The following is a 22,838-nucleotide window of genomic DNA, read 5'->3' on the forward strand; positions in this document are numbered from 1 at the left end:
AGCGGGGGCCACTCTTCTTCATCGCGGTGCGCGAGCCTTTCACTGTCGCGGCCTCTCTTGTTGCGGGGCACAGGCTCCAGACACGCAGGCTCAGTAGTTGTGGCTCACGGGCCTAGTTGCTCTGCGGCATGTGGGATCTTCCCAGACCAGGGTTCGAACCCTTGTCCCCTGCATTGACAGGCAGATTCTCAACCACTGCGCCACCAGGGAAGCCCAATAGTGATTTATTTTTGAAACTGCATAGATGTGTACCTGAAAACTTGCCTATCTTTGTGAATTAAGTTCTATTTTTCTAGTTCAGTTTTATTTTGAATATAGATGTTTTTCTTTTGTGAACCTCAGATATAAGAAATAGTTAAGGAGAGAGTATAATTTAAAATAGAAGCGATAATTTAGTAATTAGATAATATGAAATTTCTGTATTAAATCAGCTTTTTTGGGGCAATAAGCTGTAATTCTAATTAGGGTAATTTAAAAAGATCTTCAAACTGGGTTGCAGATTATGAATACAGAAGTGCTAGAATATAAGCAAATATATATTAAACAAACAAACAAAACCCTGAAAAATTCAAAGGGGGACCATATATAGAGTTTAAAGGATCAGAAAACACCTGCCTAAAAATAGTAACAATAGCTAATGTTCGTTGACCATGTCCTTACGTGTCAGGCCCATACTTCTTACACTATTTCCATTTTAACATTATGAGTAGGAGCTCTTATTATCCTCATTTTTAGATGAGGAAACAGAGGCAAGGAAATTAAATAACATGCTCACTCACCATAGTGTTAGGAAGAGGTGGAGCTGGAGTATGAACCCAGGTGTAGACTTCAGGGGCTTCTCTCTGGAAAGTTACTTGGGTTTCTAAGCAGCCTTTCCTCTTCCCTCCCTTTCCTCACCCCCCAGTCTTAGAGTAGTATATCAAGCATTCAGCCATCTGGTTATTCAGACTTCGTCTCTCAAACTTCTGTAGAAAAGCTTTAGACGTGCTGGGCTGAATGAAAGAAGGGAAATATAGACCCCTATACTTGAGATGCATTCCTACAGGTGTGATGGAAAGTACACCTCCAGGAAAACATATCAAGTCCATTCCTTAGTCAGCAAGCTTTGAAATGTTGGGCTTCCGTGGTTGTGTGTGTGTGTGTGTGTGTGTGTGTGTGTGTGTGTGTATCTGTGTACATGCATATACACACAGATACACACATACACGTTGGGTGGAGTTGGTGAATCTTGTATTTCCAATGGAAGGAGTTCTTTGAGTTACGTAGATAAGGGGTTTCAGTTTACAAAAGAACCAATACTACAGTGTTTCAATAAATCATGTTCATTTGTTACTTGATTCTCTAGGCCTTTGGAGTCATTCCTTTTGCAATATTTCCTTAGGGCCCTTTTCTTCAGCCCAGATTAATTTAAGACACATTACACTGATTTGAGATGTCACCAGTTCTCCTGGGAAACCCTTGGACTGTATTTTCAATGGCCTGTGCTTTTATGGAAAAATGCTGTCTCACTGCCGATGAGGTTTCTGGTGTCAGCAAAGACAGTTGATCACGTACCACATTAGAAGCCCTGATAAGGTCCGCTATCCCCCTAGAATCTGTGCCATCAATCTGGCGAGGAAGGTATTTGGGCATTAGAAATGCCTAAAATGCCACAATTAGAAAATTCACTTCTTTGAGGGCCTCCTGTTTTCTGCTGAAAGTACCAGTATCCATAAAGGCTTTAAAACTCAAACTTTCTTGTGAATAAGTTCATCTGGGTGCAGATTTGGGGGCTCAGGGTCGAGAGCCGTGAAAACTCTGGCCACGTTATGGGGATCTAAGGGAGAGAGAGGAAAGGATTTTTAGACAAGGGTGAGGGAAATGAAGCAGAGGTGGGACGCTTTAACTAGATAAGGCCCTAATCGCCTCATTCCTGGACTATCAGAAGAGCCTTTTAGATTTAAGCTGCTTTTGCCTCTTTGTAACTTTACCGACCAAGCTTACTGAGCTGTTGAGTGCTCTTAGTAAACAGAGTGACCATGGTCCTTCTCGGGGAAGGACTGGCTTCACTTAGTTTCTGGCAGGAGGTGGGCTGGCTGTGTGGGCTTGCACGAGGACAGCCAAAGTTGTTGTGTGTTTGCTGTCTTTACCGGAGTCACCTGACAGTTGTTATTCTGTCTCCTTGAGAGCGCATAGATAAATGGTCTTCCAGAGCCTCAACATGCTGTTGGATTGAATTGAGTTTGGAGCGTTTGCTCTGTGAGGTGGAGACTGTTTAGGAGGGTGGTGAGATCTCTCTGTTTCATTACGAGGGAAGCCTGATGCTGGGGTCATGGCAATGATGGGATATTTTATTCCTCCTTTTGGAAGGGTTGGGTGTCTAGGTTCACGTAAATCCATTCTTATTCAACCAGAGAGAAGGTAATAACTGAAGGTGATAATCAAGTTTTCCTTCGAATGTATTGCAAGGCATAATCACAAATGATTTTAGTCAAAGAATGTGTGCATTTGTAGCATTTTTTTTTTTTTTTTTTTTTTTTTTTTGCGGTACGCGGGCCTCTCACTGCTGTGGCCTCTCCCACCGCGGGGCACAGGCTCCGGACGCGCAGGCCCAGCGGCCATGGCCCACGGGCCCAGCCGCTCCGCGGCATGTGGGATCCTCCCGGACCGGGGCACAAACCCACGTCCCCTGCATCAGCAGGCGGACTCCCAACCACTGCGCCACCAGGGAAGCCCTGTAGCATTTTTCTATTACGTAAGAGAACGTTTAGAAACTAGGATAATGAATATCTTAGCATTTTAAGGAAGAATTTGAAATTTCATTGTTTTGAACCTACGCCCTGGAGAATTTATGAGCTTTCTAAATGAAGAGCTTTTTAGCTTAGCTTCAGTTGATTAAAATCCTGGATTTCTTTATGTCCTCAGTTCTGTGCCATATGTTGAGGCGAGCGCTGAGGTCAATGGGAATACTTTTATGACTATCAAAAGGTCACCGTGTCCAAGTTTAACGTGCAGTATAATGATTTAAAGTCCGCTCTGGGAAAGCCTCTATATTTATCATTGAATTTTGTGTGCGTGTGTTGAAATTATACACTTACAGTATTCCACATGAAGACTCCAGAGGCTCACCTGAGATCGAGTGATTTAAAATAGACGAAGAATAAAAATGCTTGTTGTAGGAAAATAGGAAAATGCATAAAGGAGAAAATAGGAAACCAGTGGCAAGCTTGGTGTTGGCCCTAGCTTGACCTGTGTGTCCTAGGATAAATCTTGATTTTCAGTCTTGCCCTTGACCTCAGACTGGGCCAGTGGCTACTTTGTTCATGGACAGGCAACCACCATCCATCCTTCCTCTAAATGCTGAGCCTCCCACAGGCAAGGTGGCTCAGGCTTTGGGAGTTTTCTCTCATTTAATTATTAAGGGAACAAACAGGTCTTATCTGGTGAAGACATTGGTCCCCAAATATTTTCCTTCCTAGGCTGTTAGAATGTTTGAGATGGATGAGAAGTGGGTGTGCCCAGGAGGGAACCACCCTTCACGGAGGGACTGCTGTACTTCAGGCTTTATGCTAGTGGTTTACAGGGACCTCTTTAATCCTCACCAGAACCTGGTTTTGCGGGTCAGAAACTTTGCCGGTAAGGAAACTGTGTATCAGAGTTTAAATCCCAGTTCACCAAGCCAAGTCAGTTAAGCAACAAATACTTACTGACTGAAGATTTAATGTTGAATAAAACAAACAGTTCCTGCCCTCATGGAACTTTTTGAATGATATGGAGACAGTAGTCAGTGCTACCCATGTGTCCTGGTTCTCAGTCTAGTATTTTCTCCATCACTATCTTCTTATTTTAGCACTTATTGAGAAATCTGAATTTCTTACTGGACTTGATTTAAATTGTCTTTATTATAATACCTAAGAACCTATATTCTGAATATCAGTTCATTCATTCATTGTCTAAGTCAGCACCGTATAATTCTAGATGCCCAATTTCCAGACTTAAGACAGCCACTGAAAACTCTGTTCTTGACCAAATCCCTAATATCAGTTTATTTTCTTGTAATTACTTTTTTAAAAAGTGTAATGCAGACAAGATTCCAGTAAACAATGGTTTTAATTTGTTTGTGTCAGTTAATAGAGATTTTATTGTATGTACTTCCTAGTATAGTTTATTACTGAAACCATTACATTTTTCGAGCATTAGAATTCTAAGATTCTATTTTAATGCATGGTTAACAGTTTCTATTTATTGTGACAATAAGTTCTTACTGTCACTACTTATTGATACTTAAAATATAGATTAGGTGAAATCTTAGGAAATATATGCTACCTTTTTTCTTCCTGCTTTTGACAGTCATTGCAGATAAACTTGTAATTTTATTTAAGCTGCTCTTAATATTGGGGGAATTATAAATTCACCATATATAGTCAGAAACCCAAACACCATTTCATTACACATTGGGTATCAGTGGGTGACAATATAATACTGTTGATTCTGTGTCAACAAGCTATTGAGTTTCACATTATAACATGAAGTGATGACATTTATAGAGCCTGGAAGTCATTTGGAGACCCGTAAATGTTGTTTAAGCCCAGGCATAACAAACTGGGGCCAAAGAACTCCTGGTTTAACAGATAACCTGCTGGTGAGGCATGTCCTGAAGTTCTTTTTGCTCAATTGCTAAAATCAGTATAGTAGAGGAGACACAGGAAATTTCGTGTCATTTTACCATGAAAATCTTTGTAAATGTAATAAATCCTATTTTATAGACTCTCAAGTTAACAAAATCAGCTTTACCTTTGACTCTATAGGGAAACTAAAGTCGTGCTTATGTTAGCAAATTGCTTACAATAAAAATTACAGATTTTGATTTGTGGAATCAGATATTCTCCGGTAGCTTTCTTTTTCTCCCTCCTATTTTTTGTGGGGGAAGGTATAGAGTACTCTCTACTACAGAGTAATGCTGGATATAAATGTTTTGTATAATATGGGTGGGGCGGGGGGGAGGGGAAGTCCCATTCTTTATTGAAATAGCAGAGAATGACCTGGACATATAAATAGGTTCCTAAGGATTTGGAGTTGACTTCTTAAGAGTCTTTCTGGACTCTCATGAGGGTCAGTATGGAAGATAATTGTTCAGCTGGTAATTAGATTGGAAGAAACAGTGGCTCTAAACAGCAGGATCTATTAAAAAAGTACACAAGTCATCATGATCTCATGACTTTATCACCTTTTGGAAATCAACTTCACCCATATATTACAATGCATCATATATCGTTTCGTTATTGAGGGTCATCTGGGTACTAGGACGTTCTGTGCTAGGCACTGGGATTACAGAGGTATTTATTCCTGCTTTTAGGAGCTCACACTTTAGAATAATGCTCTGTTATTGGTAGAATCATAATAAATTCTTGCCACCTTACTATCACTCTTCTTTTGGTCTCTTAATCTCATTTACTTTTTCTGTTCTTTATTTTTCATATATCAGGTCATGGTGGAAGAATTTTGAGCTTCTGCTTATAAAATCCTTTCTGAGATAGAACACCACTAGAAGGGAAAAAAGTACAAAAACACTGTAAAACAACAAAACCAGTTTTTTTTTTAAAAAGTTAATGACACAATACATATGTATTAAAAATGTTGACTTCAGTTTACCAGATGATTGGTTATCAGTACTTATTGCCCAGGAACAGGCTTTTAAACTTATTGGTGGAAATATTTTCACATTGTTGCTGCACAGTATTTCTTAAGAGTTTAGGAAAATTTGTTGTTGGCAGAAGCCATACATGGCCATAACTAAATCATCAAGGCTGAGTCATGCATGTGTGCTCACCTCAACTAGTCTCCTAACAAATTGATAAAAGTCAGTGTGTAAACACTGTGATAAGCCACCATAAGTCCTGCCATGATCAACATTTCTGGTCAGAGTTGTCATCAGACTTGCTTATGGATGTGTAAGTATTTGTTGTTTCAGAGTAAATTTCATACACATATATGAAATTATATATATTATATATAAAAATATATCTGATCTCTACTTTCTGAAAATATACACATTTAGAATGAGAGCTTATTTAGGTCCTAGCTGAGATTTGTGACTCATAAACCCACTTACCGATTACAAACTGTTCCAGCCTGGATTTGGGCCATAGCTAGATAAGAATGAGTTACCATTTTGTATCAAATTGTGGTTAGGGTGCAAGATGCAAGGTCTCATTAAATTTAGTGTTTGGATGCTAATTGTTGACCTTGATATCTCTCCTTTCCTCCCTCTCTCTCTTCCTCTTTCCCCTTTTCTCTTTCTTCCTCTATTTCTGCCTCTTCTCCCTTTTCATGTCTTGAGAGCCTATTGGTGTAACTATTGTGAATGGTCAAGAACTAAATAACAGGGCTTCCCAGGTGGTGCAGTGGTTAAGAATCTGCCTGCCAATGCAGTGGACACGGGTTGGATCCCTGGCCCTGGAAGATCCCACATGCCGCGGAGCAACTAAGCCCGTGCGCCACAACTACTGAGCCTGCGCTCTAGAGCCTGTGAACCACAGCTACTGAGCCCGTGTGCCACAACTACTGAAGCCTACTCACCTAGAGCCCGTGCTCTGCAACAAGAGAAGTCACCACAGTGAGAAGTCCGCGCACCACAACGAAGAGTAGCCCCCACTCGCCGCAACTAGAGAAAGTCTGCACACAGCAACGAAGAACCAACACAGCCAGAAATAAATAAATCAATCAATTAAAAAAAAAAGAATGAAATAACATAGAGTAAGGGATAAAGAATACAGCAAAGTGTTTGTTAAATGAAAACAAGGAAAAATTGTACAGCACAAGGAAATATAGCCATTATTTTGTAATAACTTTAAATGGAGTATAATCTATAAAAATATTGAATCACTGTGTTGTACACCTGAAACTAATATAATATTGTCAATCAATTATACTTCAATAAAGTCAATAATAAAAGTTAAAGAAAAACTAAAACAAGATCAGAACAAAAAGGTGTTTGTATGATTCAATCCAGAAGATCTGTTTAGTAGTTACAAATGATTTGCCCTGTGACTATAGAGAATCATCCCCAAATCCACCAGTTGGGAGTCAACTTCTTCTGCTTCTGCTGCTATTGTCATAACTTCTGGTATCAAGCCATTGTTCACTTGATAACCTGGTGATCTAATTTGCTTGTTAAGGTGACCAAAACAGCAGTGATGCTTGCAGCTTTAACACACCTGTGTTGATGTGACAGTATGGTTCAACACTTGGGACTAATTAATCAGAAAAACCCTGGTTTGGTGCTATTTATAAACTCTGTGTTAGGATTGAGAGTGGGTCTATCACACCCTATGTAATAAGCCTTAAGCAGGAAAGCTGCCTATCTGGAGATCTGTGTAGTCACTTATTTCTCACATGTGTGTGATTTTCCTTTTTAGCTTTTGATTCTGTTCAACCATCTTCCAATAATTTATCCTGCAAATCAGTAAGCTGTATAGGAATACTCTGGGCAGTTGGGGTTGGAAATCAGCTCTTAAATGGGGGGATTTATAGTTTTTGTACAAGTCATGTTAAAACATTGTGTTGAAGGGTGTTGTACTCTTTTCTCATGGAGTTTGATTCATTGGGTTCTTATTAACCAGAGCAGGCAGACTATCTTAAATTTTCTTCTGTTTGGATAGTGGTCTTTTCAGCATCCTATAACTGTAGCTCTTTGGCCATCAGATAACCAGTTAGTTCCTTGCGGGGGAGTGGGGACAAAGGTCTTGGACTTAGTTTTCTCCCATGTGGAGGAGGAGTCCACCTATAGGAACCTCAGTGATTCAGCTGTTAGAGAAAACACTGCATGGATTATATGAGGAAATACAGGAAAGACTAATACAAACACAGTTTCAGTGTTTGGTAATGGCTGGCAGAAAGTTTTCGTTGCTGAGTGTTCTTGGACAAAACTCAGAGATTCTTTCAAATGTTTTAGGCACTTAGATGATTGTCAATTCATATCTTTATTTTTTTGTGAGTCTATGTGGCAGGGGTGGAGAGAGGACATTGGAAAAAAGCTTTTTCTTTTGTTCTGATAACTACACAGACGGGAAAACGTTGCACCATGGGCAGGTGTGTTTATGACTGTTTTTCATAGCAATGACCTTTTTCATTAGTGAAGAACTGCTTGAGGACTTCAGATTTGGGGCTTGTTTTTTTGTGTGACTCCCCCCACCCTTGAATGGGTAAGCCTGTGGATGCCCCGTGGAGCTCTCCAGGGTGAAGCAGGCCTCCCTGGAACTGAGATGCTTTACCACACTCCCAGGGGAGTTCATTTCAAGGTGCTAGTACTAGCAGCTACGGCACGATATTGCCCAATCTCAGGCCCTCTCATTGATGGGTGGGAGGGAGTGCGATTGCCGCTTAAGAAATTTTATTATCTTTAGGAGGGAAGAATTTTTTTATTTACAGGGGGTTTCGTAGATGATCTCTTTCATGCGGGTTAAGACATTTTGAGCTCTGAATGTCCATGCTGCTTAGAGGTTCTAAGTTGTTCTCAACTGGGGGTGGTACCACCACTCTCAAGGGGTGTTTGGACATGTATGTCACAGGGACGGGGGATGGGCACTACTGGCATTCCGCATGTCAGGGGCCAGGGATGCTAGACATCCTGCTTTGCCCACGGCAGTTGAATAATTATCCCATCCTACATGCCTATCACGTCCTGTCAGGAACCCCTGAGAAGCGTGGTTTTATTTATCATGCACTTCAGTGCTGATGAACCATCGGGTTGTAGGTCGAGGAGGTGCTCGGTGAAAAAGAAGTGATGTGGAAGAGATGGGGAAAGGGGAGAAAGGCAGGTAGCTAGTGTTTAAACAAAATGCGTGAGGAATAGCTCAGTTAGGAAAGGTGGAAATGTAACTTCCCACTTCTCAGAATTGAGAGGCTTCTCTGATAGTGCATCATATTATGCTGCCGGCTTTGGATCATTGAAAAGGCACTTTAAAAATTATTAAGCAAATATTTCAGCAGTCTTTGAGATCCTCTGTCTCTCGAGGTCTGGCTGAATTCCTCATGCTGGATGCTCAGACACATGCATTCAACTTGGAGAGAACAGGACACTAGGAGGCCTTGGGTGGCACCTGCGGAAACTGTTGGCCATTTGCCGTGCATTGGAGCTGCTTTGGATCGGGCCTGGGGCAACTGGAGGGGCTGCAGGGTGAGCCCCATCCCTGCCAGAGCCTCTTGGTGAACCACCCACCGGCCTGTTCACTGAGCTCATGCTCTGGGCAGGGTTCTGAGGAGCCCAAGCCCTTCTCATGGCCAAAGTCTATATCCTCATTCAGACTTGCATCCACCCAGAGCGACTTTTAGTTTTAATATAGTTACTGGCACTAGAGATTTCTAAGCTTTCTCACTCTCAACCCATTTGATCATGTCACTCTGTTCTTGGCATTCAAGGCCCTTTCTTCCCCATCTCCCCAGCTTGGTTGTCCCCCACTTTAGAAGAGCTTCCCTGCACTTGGGCCATGGAGGCCTGCTTATTTCCCCCTCACCCATGCTGGGCCTCCCTCAAGTTGTTTGGGCCCTTGCACAAAGCACGGTCCCTCCTTCACGCCCCCCCACCCCCCCCGCCAAGTCCTGCTCTTTCACACAGGCCCAGGGCAGTCTTATTCTCCTTCATGAAGCCTCTCTCATTGCATCATCTTGTGGTATTCATTTTTTTCTCCCTGAGACCAATCGGTTCTTACTACCTCTGCTGCTTATTTGGAACGAAATCATCTACTGTCATATGGCACAACTTTGGAGTCATACTACCTAGGTGTGAATCCCTGCTTCCCCACCTACCAGTTGTGAGATTTGGTCAAGCCTCAGTTTTCTCATCTATGAAATGGGGCTATTAGTACCATCTCATAGGATTGTTGTGAGGATAAGTGAGATAATCTATGGGAAACACTTAAAATACTGCCGGCACTTAATAAATTCTGGGTGATTGCAAGCTGTCATTTGTTTTGTGGGATGGGGGTTGAGGAATAGAGCACAGGCTCTGAAATCACACAGGCCCTGGGTCTGAATCAAACTTTGACATTTTCTGCATCTGTGGGAATTTGATTAATGCCCTTGAGATTCAAGTTCCCCTTCTATTAAATAAATATAAATTTTACTTCACATATTTCTAAGAGGATCCAATAGATATGTATAGGGACTTCCCTGGTGGCGCAGTGGTTAAGAATCCACCTGCCAATGCAGGGGACATGGGTTCGAGCCCTGGTCTGGGAAGATCCCACATGTCGCAGAGCGACTAAGCCTGTGCTCCACAACTACTGAGCCTGTGCTCTCGAGCCCGTGCACCACAACTACTGAGCCCGCGTGCCACAACTACTGAAGCCCATGCACCTAGAGCCCGTGCTCCGCAACAAGAGAAGCCACCGCAATGAGAAGCCCGCGCTCCGCAATGAAGAGTAGCCCCAATTCTCCACAACTAGAGAGAGCCCACGCACAGCAACAAAGACCCAAAACAGATAAAAATAAATAAAATTAAATCTCTAAAAAAAAAATGGATGTGTATAAAGCTTTTTATATTGTCCAACACATAGTAGATGCTCAACAAATAGCAGCTATTGGTGTTACATGGCTATTTAATTTATAATGCATAAATAACTTTTGTCCCCAATAAATTTGTAAGTTCTATTAAAACAAAGGATCATATCTTATTCTTTGTTTCTTCCACAACCCTTGAACAAAGTTTTGCACGCAGTGGGTATGGTTTTTTTTCGTGTGTGGCTTTATTGAATCTGACATCATATTCTTTTGGTCCTTTTTTAAAAAAAATTTCATTTAAGTGATGTGTGTACATGATCACACATCAGCTGGCTTGTGGGTTTCCCTCAAAGTCTTTGACTTCTTGAAATGTCCTCTCAATATCAATATTGTTTTCCTCTATCAAAACATCAGGGCTCTGAAACAATAATTTGGAAAAAGCAGTCAACTCAGTTGTTTGTAAACTGGATTGAAAAAAAAAAGAATAATTCTGGCCACCTATTTGGTGAACTGTTCTGAAAACCAGGCAGCTAAAATGTTGTACAGAAAGAGTAGTAGCCTGGTTTGCTGTACCCGTCTTGTTTCAGTTCCATCAGTTGAGTTGGTGGTTATTCCACCGGTTGACATTAGGCAGGGCAGGGTCTCCAGACAGTTTGTTACCCTTGGCTGTCATGGCTGCAGTGTCAAGTTTGGAAATTAGCAAGTGACTTTAAATCTTCAAAAGTGGACTGGCCTTGTTGGTGTGGACAAGGTGTGAGAATTGTAGTAAACCATCACCCAGCTTATAAACATCACAAGTATGTCTGTCAATACCAAGGGAGTAAAAACAAAGTACCGAAAAAGTGAAGTAAAAATTATGGGTGAATTAAGGAATGTATTTCTTTGAGTTCAGTGGAGGTAAGACTATTAAAGTGCCACGCAGTGTTACATGTTTTTAAAAAGAGCACATGTGCCTCCTCAGGTAGACCAAAAGTGTCTGGAAAGACCAGCACATGTTAGAGGATCTAGCCGGAAAGTAGGATTTGCCACAGAAATTACCTTACTCTGTTAACTTTGGACAATGTTCCATTGACTACGACTTGCCTTTTTCTTCTAATAAGAGAATTCATGAGAGGAAAAAGAAACTCTTATAAGGAAAGGGCAGAAGAATGAAACATTAGGGGGCCTCCCTGGTGGTGCGGCAGTTAAGAATCCGCCTGCCAATGCAGGGGACACGGGTTTGAGCCCTGGTCCGGGAAGATCCCACATGCCGCCGAGCAGCTAAGCCTGTACGCCACAACTACTGAGCCTCCACCATAGAGCCTGCATGCCACAACTACTGAAGCCTGCGTGCCTAGAGCCTGTGCTCCGCAACAGGAGAAGCTACTGCAATAGGCCCACGCACCGCAATGAAGAGTAGCCCCCAGCGCAGCAACGAAGAGCCAGTGCAGCCCAAAATAAAACAAAATAAATAAGTTTAAAAAAATTCAAAAAAGAATGAGACATTAGTATGACTCAATATTTTTCTCTTTTTAAAACGTTTAGATATTCCTCCTATTTCAGATTATACCAGGTTTCATTTTTCTTTCTATAGATTTAAGATAGTAAACTCCAATTAAAAGACTCATTGTTTGCCTTGATGGTTTTATGAATCTCTGATATGTAATTTTACAAAGAGAAATCTTCATTACCTGGTGAATACGTGTTTACTGTCCCACATGTGCCTAGCACTGTACCAGAGTTTGTAAAGGATACAGAAGTGGTGCTCTCCATTCCGCGCTGTGCCCCTTCTGGAAAAACAAACTTCTTCCCTCCTCTAGGCATTATCTGTTACTCCAGTATCTTATCTTAACACATTCTTAGTCCAACACTTAAACCAGGAAGCTTGGGCTATGGCTATTTATGAAGAAAGGATTACTCTTGTTTCTCTCCAGCTTGGGGCTCTATAACGTTGAAAACCAAGTTTATCCCTATGTCTATTGTAATTTTTCTTGAAGAGATTGAAACTTTTTTTGATTTCCCTGCATTGCTTTTTTTTCTTTTCTTTTTTTTTCCAGCATTGCTCTTTCTAAAAAAATTTATTTTATTGAAATGTAGTTGATTTACAATGTTGTGTTAATTTCTACTGTACAGCAAAGTGATTCAGTTATACATATATATATACATTTTTTTCATATTCTTTTCCATTATGTTTATCACAGAATATTTCATATAGTTCCCTGTGCTATGCAGTGAGAACTTGTTTTCCATTCTCTGTATAATAGCTTGCATCTGCTAACCCCAAACTCCCAATACATCCCTCCCCCACACCCCTCCCTCCTTGCATTGCTTTTGATTGTTGCAAATTTTCCTTTGTTTTTATGTGCAGTGTTTGTTGCTAAGTAGACTACTCTTCTGCAATTGTATTGTATGAGCATATGGTGTGGTGTGGATTCCACACCAGTCCAGTTAATGAATCCAGTGAATGTTGATAGCAACTTTGGAAAATAATCAAATTTTTACATTCATTTTTTTGGTGGAATTTTTTTTTTTTTTTTTTTTCTGGTTTGAAGAGAACATAGAGCACTGGTAGTACAGCACAGATGCTGGACCAGAATTGTCAGATTCAGATCTTGCTTTGCACATGTTTGCTATTTGATCTTGGGCAAGTTACTGAATTGCTCTGTGTCTCAGTTTCTTTATTTGTAAAATATGCATGATAATGACGTCTATCTTGTAGGGTTGTTATGAAGGTTAAATGACAAAGTTTACAAAAAGTTTACAAAGTACTTAGAATGGTGCATACCATTTAAGTACCACACAAATAGTTTTTTCATCTTTGCACCATCTATTTTGATTTTTGGGAAAGGCAGGGCCAGCCTGGGAAAGTAGGGTGTCCCTTTGGTTCTAATGGTTCCTTGTCAATGACTGCCTGGTTCTTAACAATAGGTTTTTATTTCAGTGTGGATTATGATGTTTTCCTCTTTGGTTTTTATTAGAGGGAGACTTTTAAAGTTATAAAAGATTGTTTGCAAAATTACCTCTTGGTTAAAAATGGATTGGTTGAATATGGATGTTTAGAGACCATTTGTTGAAAGAAGTGTTAAATTTTGCTCTATTTAGATTTTTTTCTTTCATAAACTATGTTTAGCTCCAAAGTATGAAATTCCCCCACTCCCATCTTCTTTGGACTTCAAATTATTAAACAATGAAGTATAGATAATATGTAGTAACCTTTGGAGGGGTTATGAGTAAAGGCTACTTATTTAAAAAAAAACTCTCAGGACTTCCCTGGTGGCGCAGTGGTTGAGAGTCCGCCTGCCGATTCAGGGGACACGGGTTCGTGCCCTGGTCTGGGAAGATCCCACATGCCACGGAGCGGCTGGGCCTGTGAGCCATGGCCGCTGAGCCTGCGCGTCCGGAGCCTGTGCAAAAAAAAACTCTCAGAAAATAAAGTGCATACAAACCAATTGAAATCAGGGGCAGCTGAAATTGTTATCAAACTTGATCTAGACCTTTTCACTAACAGTGTGTGTTTTTTTAAATTTATTTTTTATTTTTGCCTGTTTTGGAACTTTATTATTATTTTTGTTTGATTTCTATTTTATTATTGTTAAAAAATGTATTTTATATTGGGGAATAGTTGATTTACAATGTTGTGTTAGGTGTACAGCAAAGTGATTGTGTTATATATCTACATATATCTATTCTTTTTCAGATGCTTTTCCCATATAGGTTATTACAAATTATGGAATAGAGTTCCCTGTGCTATACTGGCAGTTTGTTTTTCAACAACACATTTCCTTTTTAATAGAATGGATGACAGTCTTCTGACACTAGTGGAGCATTTGGTTGATTACTAAGATGCCACCCAGCAAATGATAATTTGTTCTTCTGCAGAGATGTTTCCAAACAATAGTCATTTGGGAGTTATAACAGGCATGGAAGTTAATATTGAAAAGATGAACTTGACAAATGAATTACCATGGATCTGTTGATAAGTTGAGTGAATTGGGCTTGATATATTACTTTAGATAACTGAGTATTTGGGAGGTCAAATGTGAAAAATACTAACTAGAAAGAGTTACATAATTGTAAAACTTCCCCTATCAGTTTAAATTTTTTTTTTAATATGTGATTTTTTTTTCCCTATAATGCCAGCTGCTGGGCTTAGCATTGGAATTTTTTTTTTTAATAAATTCATTTATTTATTTTTGGCTGCATTGGGTCTTTGTTGCCGCGAACAGTGGCTACTCTTCGTTGCGGTGAGCGGGCTTCTCATTGTGGTGGCTTCTCTTGTGGAGCACGGGCTCTAGGCGCGCGGGCTTCAATAGTTGTGGCACATGGGCTCAGTAGTTGTGGCTTGTGGGCTCTAGAGCGCAGGCTTAGTAATTGTGGCGCAAGGGCTTAGTTGCTCTGCGGCATGTGGGATCTTCCCGGACCGGGGCACGAACCCGCGTCCCCTGCATCGTCAGGTGGATTCTTAACCACTGAGCCACCAGGGAAGCCCTAATGTGTGATTTTTAAATAATTGACTTTGAAGTGCTTAAAAAATGACTTTCGGGTATCTATTTTGTGTTCTTTTCATGATGTGCTTAACTTCATATTTTAGCAAAAACAAACTCAAAATTTGACTTGTAATAAAAATGCTTAAGAAATGAAAAAAGAAATAAACAAAAATGTTGCTTAAGAAATAACACTAATTATACATATATTTAAAAACAGGCAGTATATTATTCTGAGAATTTGCTTCAGTATGCTCAGTTTCTAAGTGTATGATTTTTCCAGCAAGAGGAAGCTCTTTGTAAGTAGACTGACCTTTAGATTGTTATAATTTTTCAACCAGAAATTATTAGATACTAAGGGAAACAAATGTACTGAATTTACAAATGTATTATGTTGGATTTCTAACAATAGACCTAATTGATAAAAGTGATTTAATATATGTTGTGTTAATAGCTAAACCTCCAAAGCCTCTAATCTCTCATGGAAATATTGCTTTGTAGAACAAAATCCAATGAGAAGTTCTGGGATTCCAGAGTGAATTTGTACATTCCTTAGGGGCATTTTTGCAAGGGAGGTTGTTGTGTTTTAAAGGTAGTTGATAAGAGACCTGCACCACCAACCCCAGACCTGCACCACCAACCACCATCATGCATTAGTCTATAGAAGGTATTTGGGTGTACGTATTCCTGTACCACTCGGTACCACCATTTAGCCAAGGAAAGTTTCTGACCATTTGCAGCATACATTATAAATCAGTATGTCACTACCAGACAATCAGATTTGAACATTCCATGAACAAAGTAACCTATATCCCCTAGGAATAGATCACTTAACTGTGTTTATGTCATGCTCATGATAGGCCTGCATTTACACAAGACAGGATAGCACATTGTTTATTTATTTTAGGAGTAGGTAATTGATCTGTATATTCCCTTAATTTCAGTTTAATTAGTCAAACACTGAAATGGGTAATTTAGCATGATTGCTTAAATACATGGGGAAAGTATAATTATTCTTCCAACCCCCCCGAATTATTCCTCTACCACCATGGGTTTGTGAAAGAATAATTTTGAGTCTTCTCCACGTTGGGCTGGTGTTGGCTGCTCTCTTAAAAATAAAATTCGTACTTGGCACATAATGTATGGGGAGGTTGCTGGTCAGATATTTGGGGAAACTCAGAGGATCGCTAACTGCCAAATTAGTCCCCTGGGGAGAACTAGGAAAACTGCAGGATATACTCGTTGAATTAAATGTACTTGTTTAAGTTATATTCACTTTCTGGTATCACTAGGGGATATCACTGCCCCTTGGAAGTGTGGCTAGTTTGATGCCAAGTTTGTGCACTCTGATTGGCTGCCGAGATTTTTGTTTGTTTGTTTTTTGGCTTTTGTTTGTTGGCAGAGAAGAGCCGTACCTGGCATCTTACAAATAAGTTACAAGCAAAAAGCCATAATATTGGTCTTGTATCTAAGAATGAAGAAACATAAATTGCTGTATATGATTTAGTAATAAAAAGGCACTTAAAAAGACTGTAGGGTGGGAAACTGAAAAAAGCACAGTCCCACAAATGAAAAGTTACTCATGATGGTATCAGAGATAACCACCCTTAACTTTCTGGCCTTTTCTGTGCTTTTTTTCTGCTATATATGACTCTGTTACAGGTAAAATTTGGCGTCCTTGTCTTTGTTATAACGTGTAATGAAATATTACAAATATTTCTCCAAATCATTTAGAAGTTCTTCATAACTATTTTAATGAGTTCCTAATATGATATATATAGATATAAGAAAATTTATTCATTTTCATATTATTGGACATTTACAAGGTTTGCAATTTCCTTTATTATAAATTATACTATGATGAAAACCTCTACACATAAATCTTTAATTCTCTGCTTAGTTCCTTAAGGGGAAAAAAAATTACCTAGAGGTAAAAGTATTAAGTTAAAGAATAAGCACTTTTAAAAAGCAGGATACCTTTTGTCAAACTGCTTTCCAGATTGGTTACCTCAAGGTGCACTCTAGTCAGCTGTGTGTGAAAATGACTTTCCTGCAGACCCTGACACAGAATATAATCATAAAAATGTTTTCCTAATTGTATAAATAATTTACATTCTTTGATTACTAATTAGTTGAATAATTTTTTGTTTTCATCAAAAATTTGTATTTTTTTTGAAATATCTGTGTGCGTAACTTTTTAAACTGGCTTTCTCTTGCTTGTGGGATTACAGAATGTCACAGTGATGAGTTTCAGTGCCAACCTGGGGTTTGTATCATTGCGTCCTGGCGGTGTGATGGGACCAGAGACTGCGCGAATGGCTCGGATGAAATTGGCTGCCGTAAGTGAAGAGCGGTGGGGCTAAGCTCTGTTCTGAGTAGCAGAAGTGCTTCATGGTCATTTCAGCTGTAACAAAGAGAAAGAGTTGTGCCTTTAGTAGTAGATTGGACTGAGCGCCAATCTTTTGAGATGGAGAACTGGTGGCATTAAGAATTCAGTCCCTTTTGATCACGAGGTTCAATTCACATCAGTTTCTATCTTACTCTTATCCCATGACCTTGGTATGGAACCAACTTTCTGAGCTGTTTTCTGAAGCCTATAAACTATTATTTCAGATTATTCAGTCTGCAAATTTTGTGTACTAACAAGAATAAAAAAATAATGTTGTCTGTACTGCTGTGATTTGTAATTCAAGGAAGAGTCTGCTTTTATAAAAAGGATGTAGTAGAACTTGTGTGCATTACTATCAAGAGGGCACAGAAGGGGCTAGTGTGGTTTATGTTTTTTAAATAATAGTTAAAAACATAATATTATAAACCCCCAATTTAGCTCTTTAATTTAGAAGAATTATAAAATCACTTTCACATATTTCTTCATTTAGTTCTCTCAACAATACTCTGAGGTAGGTTTCAGATGAGGAAACTGAGGCATAGAGAAGCTAAATTATTTATTAAAGGCTTCCCAGTTGGTGCACTAATCCCAACCCTTATGTCCATTGCTCTCCCACCTTGCCATAGGTGATCCATCACACTACTGCAATTTCATTCATTCTGACAGGTGAACAGGCAAGGGTTATCATCCAAAAACCAAGAAAGCAGGTGAAAATTTGTTTTGAATCGTTGGCCATCCTGTGGCACAACAGGACAAACTTTGGTGTATTGTTTGGATGACGATGCTTTTGAAAATGGGAGAAGTGTGGGGATTAGGTCCTATAAGGCGCTTCTCAAACTTTCATGCAGAAATGGATCACCTGGGGAGGTTGTTAAAGTGTAGGGCTTAGTTCCATATGTTTGAGGTGGGACCTGAGATTCTGCATATCTGCAAGCTCCCAGGTAATGCTGATGCTGCTAGTCTGGAAACCACACTTTGAGTAAGGGAGTAGTTCTATTTGTAGAGATATGATCAAGTGCTATCTATTTGCCTCCTCTGGGCTTACTGAGTTCATTTTAGGTTAAACACTAGGAGCAGAAAGTCAGGAACAGTGTGTTCTGAGATAAAGGAATAATTGAGCAGTCATACCAACAATTTATCAATGTCCCATAACGATGATGATAAAAACATACCAATGACAATCACTCGCAACTTATTTACATGGTACTTTCACATATGTTACTCTACTTATTTTTTTTTAACATCTTTATTGGAGTATAATTGCTTTACAATGGTGTGTTAGTTTCTGCTGTACAACAAAGTGAATCAGCTATACATATACATATATCACCATATCCCCTCCCTCTTGCGTCTCCCTCCCTCCCACCCTCCCTATCCCATCCCTCTAGGTGGTCACAAAGCACCGAGCTGATCTCCCCGAGCTGATCTCCCCGTGCCATGCAACTGCTTCCCACTAGCTATCTATTTTACATTTGGTAGTGTATATATGTCCATGCCACTCTCTCACTTCGTCCCAGCTTACCCTTCCCCCTTCCCGTGTCCTCAAGTCCATTCTCTACATCTGCATCTTTAGTCCTGTCCTGCTCCTAGATTCATCAGAACCATTTTTTTTTTTTAGATTCCATATATATGTGTTAGCATATGGTATTTGATTTTCTCTTTCTGACTTACTTCACTCTGTATGACAGACTCTAGGTCCATCCACCTCACTACAAATAACTCAATTTCGTTTCATTTTATGGCTGAGTAATATTCCATTCTACTTATTTTTTATAGCACACCATGAGAAAAATATAGTCCCCATTTTATGTTGCATACATTGCGATTCAGAGAACCTGCTGAAGATTGTAAAGCAAGTAAATTGTGGAAATAATAAATTATTTGATTTTGGGTCTTGTTTTCCAAATCTCATGGATTTTACAATTTATCATGATGTTTTACTATTAGTTATTACAAAACACTTCAAATAATTTAATAATTATAAACTCATGGTTGATTTTATTGAAATTAAAAATTTAATATTTTTTTGGTCATAACTTCGTATGAATGTGTGTTTGGGCTGTTTGTTTTATTCTCTGTATTTTGTATTGCTTTGGATCAGCATTTTGTTGTGATGCCATTGCTGAGATTACTTGACAGTGAACACTGGTTAAACTCCACAGGCGCTAAGGTTTTTTATATTTGCTATCAAATATATTGAGCAGGAGTTGACATACTTCTTTTGAAACGAGCATCGTTTGTTGGTATAATAGGGTGGATGTTAGACATAATGAGTTTTTTTCCGGTTTATTTTAGCTCACCCTACTTGCCGTTCCAACCAGTTCCTGTGTCAGAGTGAGGAGCTATGCATCCCTGTCCACTGGGTGTGTGACGAGGAAGAAGATTGTATTGATGGCTCAGATGAACGGCGGCATTGCCGTAAGTGCTTGTAGAGGAATCTTGTTTTGGCCCTTTGGACACCTTAAATTCCAACCTGTTACAAATACAAAACACAATGGAATGAATCTTTATAAATGCAGAGTTGGGCCTTGAAGGACAAGGGAACCTGTGCCAACTGTCTCACTCAGGGGTTGGATGATACTGAAAGTGTGAACGTGCTGAAGAATTATCAATATAGCCAGTGATTTGGACATGGGATAGATTCCCAGTATTTAACTCAGGTTATGTTATGCTTAAGAAAGAAACAAAACACCTATTGGTATCTGTATGTGGAGGTCTTCATTTGTCTGCTTGGCAGTTGGATGGGTCCACATGCTCCTGGAGCACACTGTGCAGGCAAAACCTTCCACCCCTTCTGCCCCACTATTAAACTCTCTTCTTTCTGACTAAGCGGAAGTGGAGGTCTGTTGGAGGCACTTCAGTGACAGCTGCTAGAGCCATCGTAGGATGAGCTGGAACCAGAAAGCAAATAGTAGCAAGGAAGAGGACGTTGGCGACCGCTGATTCCTGGACATTGAGGGGGTTCAGGGCAGTAACCTGGAAGAGACACTTCCATTCTGATTTCTTTGGGATGGAACTGGAAAAGAGTGTTTTATTGGGCTTAAACAATTTTGGACAAGAGCATAATCTTGGGTGAATGTAAGATGGCAACATGTGAGAAAGATGTCTGTCATCTGTAGCATTCCTTTCTCTTAAGGATATTTGTATAATTTAAAATTATTCTTGTATCAATGGGGATGTTTTTGGCTGCAAAGAGTGAAAAACACAACTCAAAAAAGTTAAGCAAAAAGGGAATTTATTATCTCACCCAAGAAGCCTAAATGTAGCATTGTTCCAGAATTGATTGGAAGATAATGGAAAATCTCAATTCCTTGGATCAGTGACATCATCCAGTTTTCTTCCACTATTCTGCCCTGCCCTGCCATCTTTTTAGCTTATTGGCTTTTCATGATTGCATGAAAGCCGCAGAAGTCCTGACTTTTACATTCCCATAATTCAAATTTCAATATCTAGAAGAGAAAACATCAACATCTTTTCCCTGTGTTTTTATAAGACAAAAGCAAAAAAAAACAACAACAAAAAACCCCCAAACTAAAACCTTTTAGCGAGTCTAAGTTGGACTGAGATGGAAATTGGAGAGAAGATACAAGACTGTAATGAACCACCTCAGGCTCTTGACCTCTGTTGTCCTCTGGAAAAGTCCAGCTCTGATCACTGTGTAGCATTCACCTTTAAACTTCCCCACATTCTGTTTCATTAAATGCACAGCCCACAAATCATGGACATCTATCATCACTGCGTGTTGGTTTTGAGATAGCCAAGATCCTGTTGGCATTTTCACATGGACATTGTCCACAAAGATCAAAGAAGAAACAGATATTTTTGATGGCTACATCATGTGGGAACTTGTTTGTTAGGTGACTAGCAGTGGAGATGCTGTGGGCTTCAATAGGTTCTGGATGTATTTATAAAAAATTAGAATTAAGTCCAGGAATTTTGAGTCCAGCAATGGAAGTATGAACTCTCTTCAGTCGAGCCACTAGAAGCCTTCTTTTGAGGAAGATAATGGAAATTCTCAATACTTATGAGTTTGACTTTGGTGTAAAGGTAAAATGTAGACCGTATAATTAAACAATCTGTTAGGGCTTGTCAGTGCTGGTCATGAGGTCTGCCAGCAACAAAGAGATGGTGATCCTTGGGACAGAGTGGTTCAGGGGAAACCAGCAAACTATGTAGGGCTGTGGAGGGTGGTGGTGGTGACAAATGGCAGTCTTGAGGAGGGCACAGACAGGAGCTAGTCAAGGCCAGATAGGAGCACGGCATATCTACATCAGGTCCAGTTACGTGCATCCGGATCTGAGGTGGAGTGGCAAAAAGGGAGGGAGGTGGGGGACACTAGTTCAGAAGGACTGAAGGGAGGAAGGAAAAGTACCAGGCATAGTAAGGAGCAGGGAGGAATCCTTGTTTCTAGGAAATCTGTTCTGGGCTCTGATATTTCTGGCTGGCCTCTCAAAGGTCCTAGAGGAAAAGGGTGACCTAGTAGGTACTCAGTGCTAGATTGTGAAGCTCTGGAGAGCAGTGACTGTGCTTTATTCAGCTTGTATCCCTAAGGCCTGGTATTCTATCTAGCAGATAGTAGGTTCTTGATAAGTGGACACTGAATGAAGGAATGGTGGGTTATTTATCTTTTGGCTAGATGTGCCATTTGGTTCCATTTTCCCTTGCTCCCCACACGGAGTAGGAAGAAAGCTGAGCTGTAGATTGTGATGCAGTGTGTGGTGGATGACCCCTTGATAATAATACTACATAGAGGGGATGGGAACTACCAAGGGCAACTGCTTGGGGAGACTGGAAATAACTTTACAGCAGTAATTTATGAGCAATGTTCCATACTATTTTAAATGAGTATGGATTTTATAAGGTAACTCTTGCATTTTAAATTTTACATTATTTTTTTATTAGATCATCTTTTCCCCAAATGCTTCTCTCTTATGTGGACAATTAAAAAGTCCCATCATAATTCCTGCCTCAGGGCTTCCCTGGTGGCACAGTGGTTAAGAATCTGCCTGCCGATGCAGGGGACACGGGTTCGAGCCCTGGTCTGGGAAGATCCCACATGCTGCGGAGCAACTAAGCCCGTGTGCCACAACTCGTGAGCCTGCGCTCTAGAGCCCACGAACCACAAACATTTAAGCCCTTGCGCAACAACTACTGAAGCCCATGTGCGTAGAGCCCATGCTCTGCAGCAAGAGAAGCCACCACAATGAGACACCCACGCACCACAACGAAGAGTAGCCCCCCTCGCCGCAACTAGAGAAAGCCCACGTGCAGCAACGAAGACCCAATGCAGCCAAAAATAAATAAATTAAAAAAAAATTCCTGCCTCAGACTCACAGAATAGAATTCACATGATGCTTGGAATATTGATTCATTTGATTTTGTCTGTTTTATCCAGAGGCAAATTTGATAAACTACTGGTGCTCTGCTCTCACCTACCCTAATCAACTTAGGATAAAATCAAGCTAGCTTAAATTTATGTTTATGAAATTGACAGGTATTCAATGTGG

At 40.0% G+C, this 22,838-nt stretch overlaps 1 protein-coding gene across 1 annotated transcript in view; it reads left to right on the plus strand.

Moving 5' to 3' along the window:
* The first annotated feature begins 3,467 nt into the window (after nt 1–3,467).
* The window catches only part of LRP2 (LDL receptor related protein 2), a 174,523-nt gene continuing 155,152 nt past the window's right edge, over nt 3,468–22,838 (plus strand). The window contains exons 1-3 of the mRNA XM_060151182.1: nt 3,468–3,615; nt 17,174–17,281; nt 19,627–19,749. Coding sequence (XP_060007165.1) covers nt 3,468–3,615; nt 17,174–17,281; nt 19,627–19,749 — 379 coding nt within the window. The remainder of the gene's footprint in view (nt 3,616–17,173; nt 17,282–19,626; nt 19,750–22,838) is intronic.

This window comes from Lagenorhynchus albirostris, chromosome 6, assembly GCF_949774975.1.
Source record: "Lagenorhynchus albirostris chromosome 6, mLagAlb1.1, whole genome shotgun sequence".
Taxonomy (NCBI): Eukaryota; Metazoa; Chordata; class Mammalia; order Artiodactyla; family Delphinidae; genus Lagenorhynchus; species Lagenorhynchus albirostris.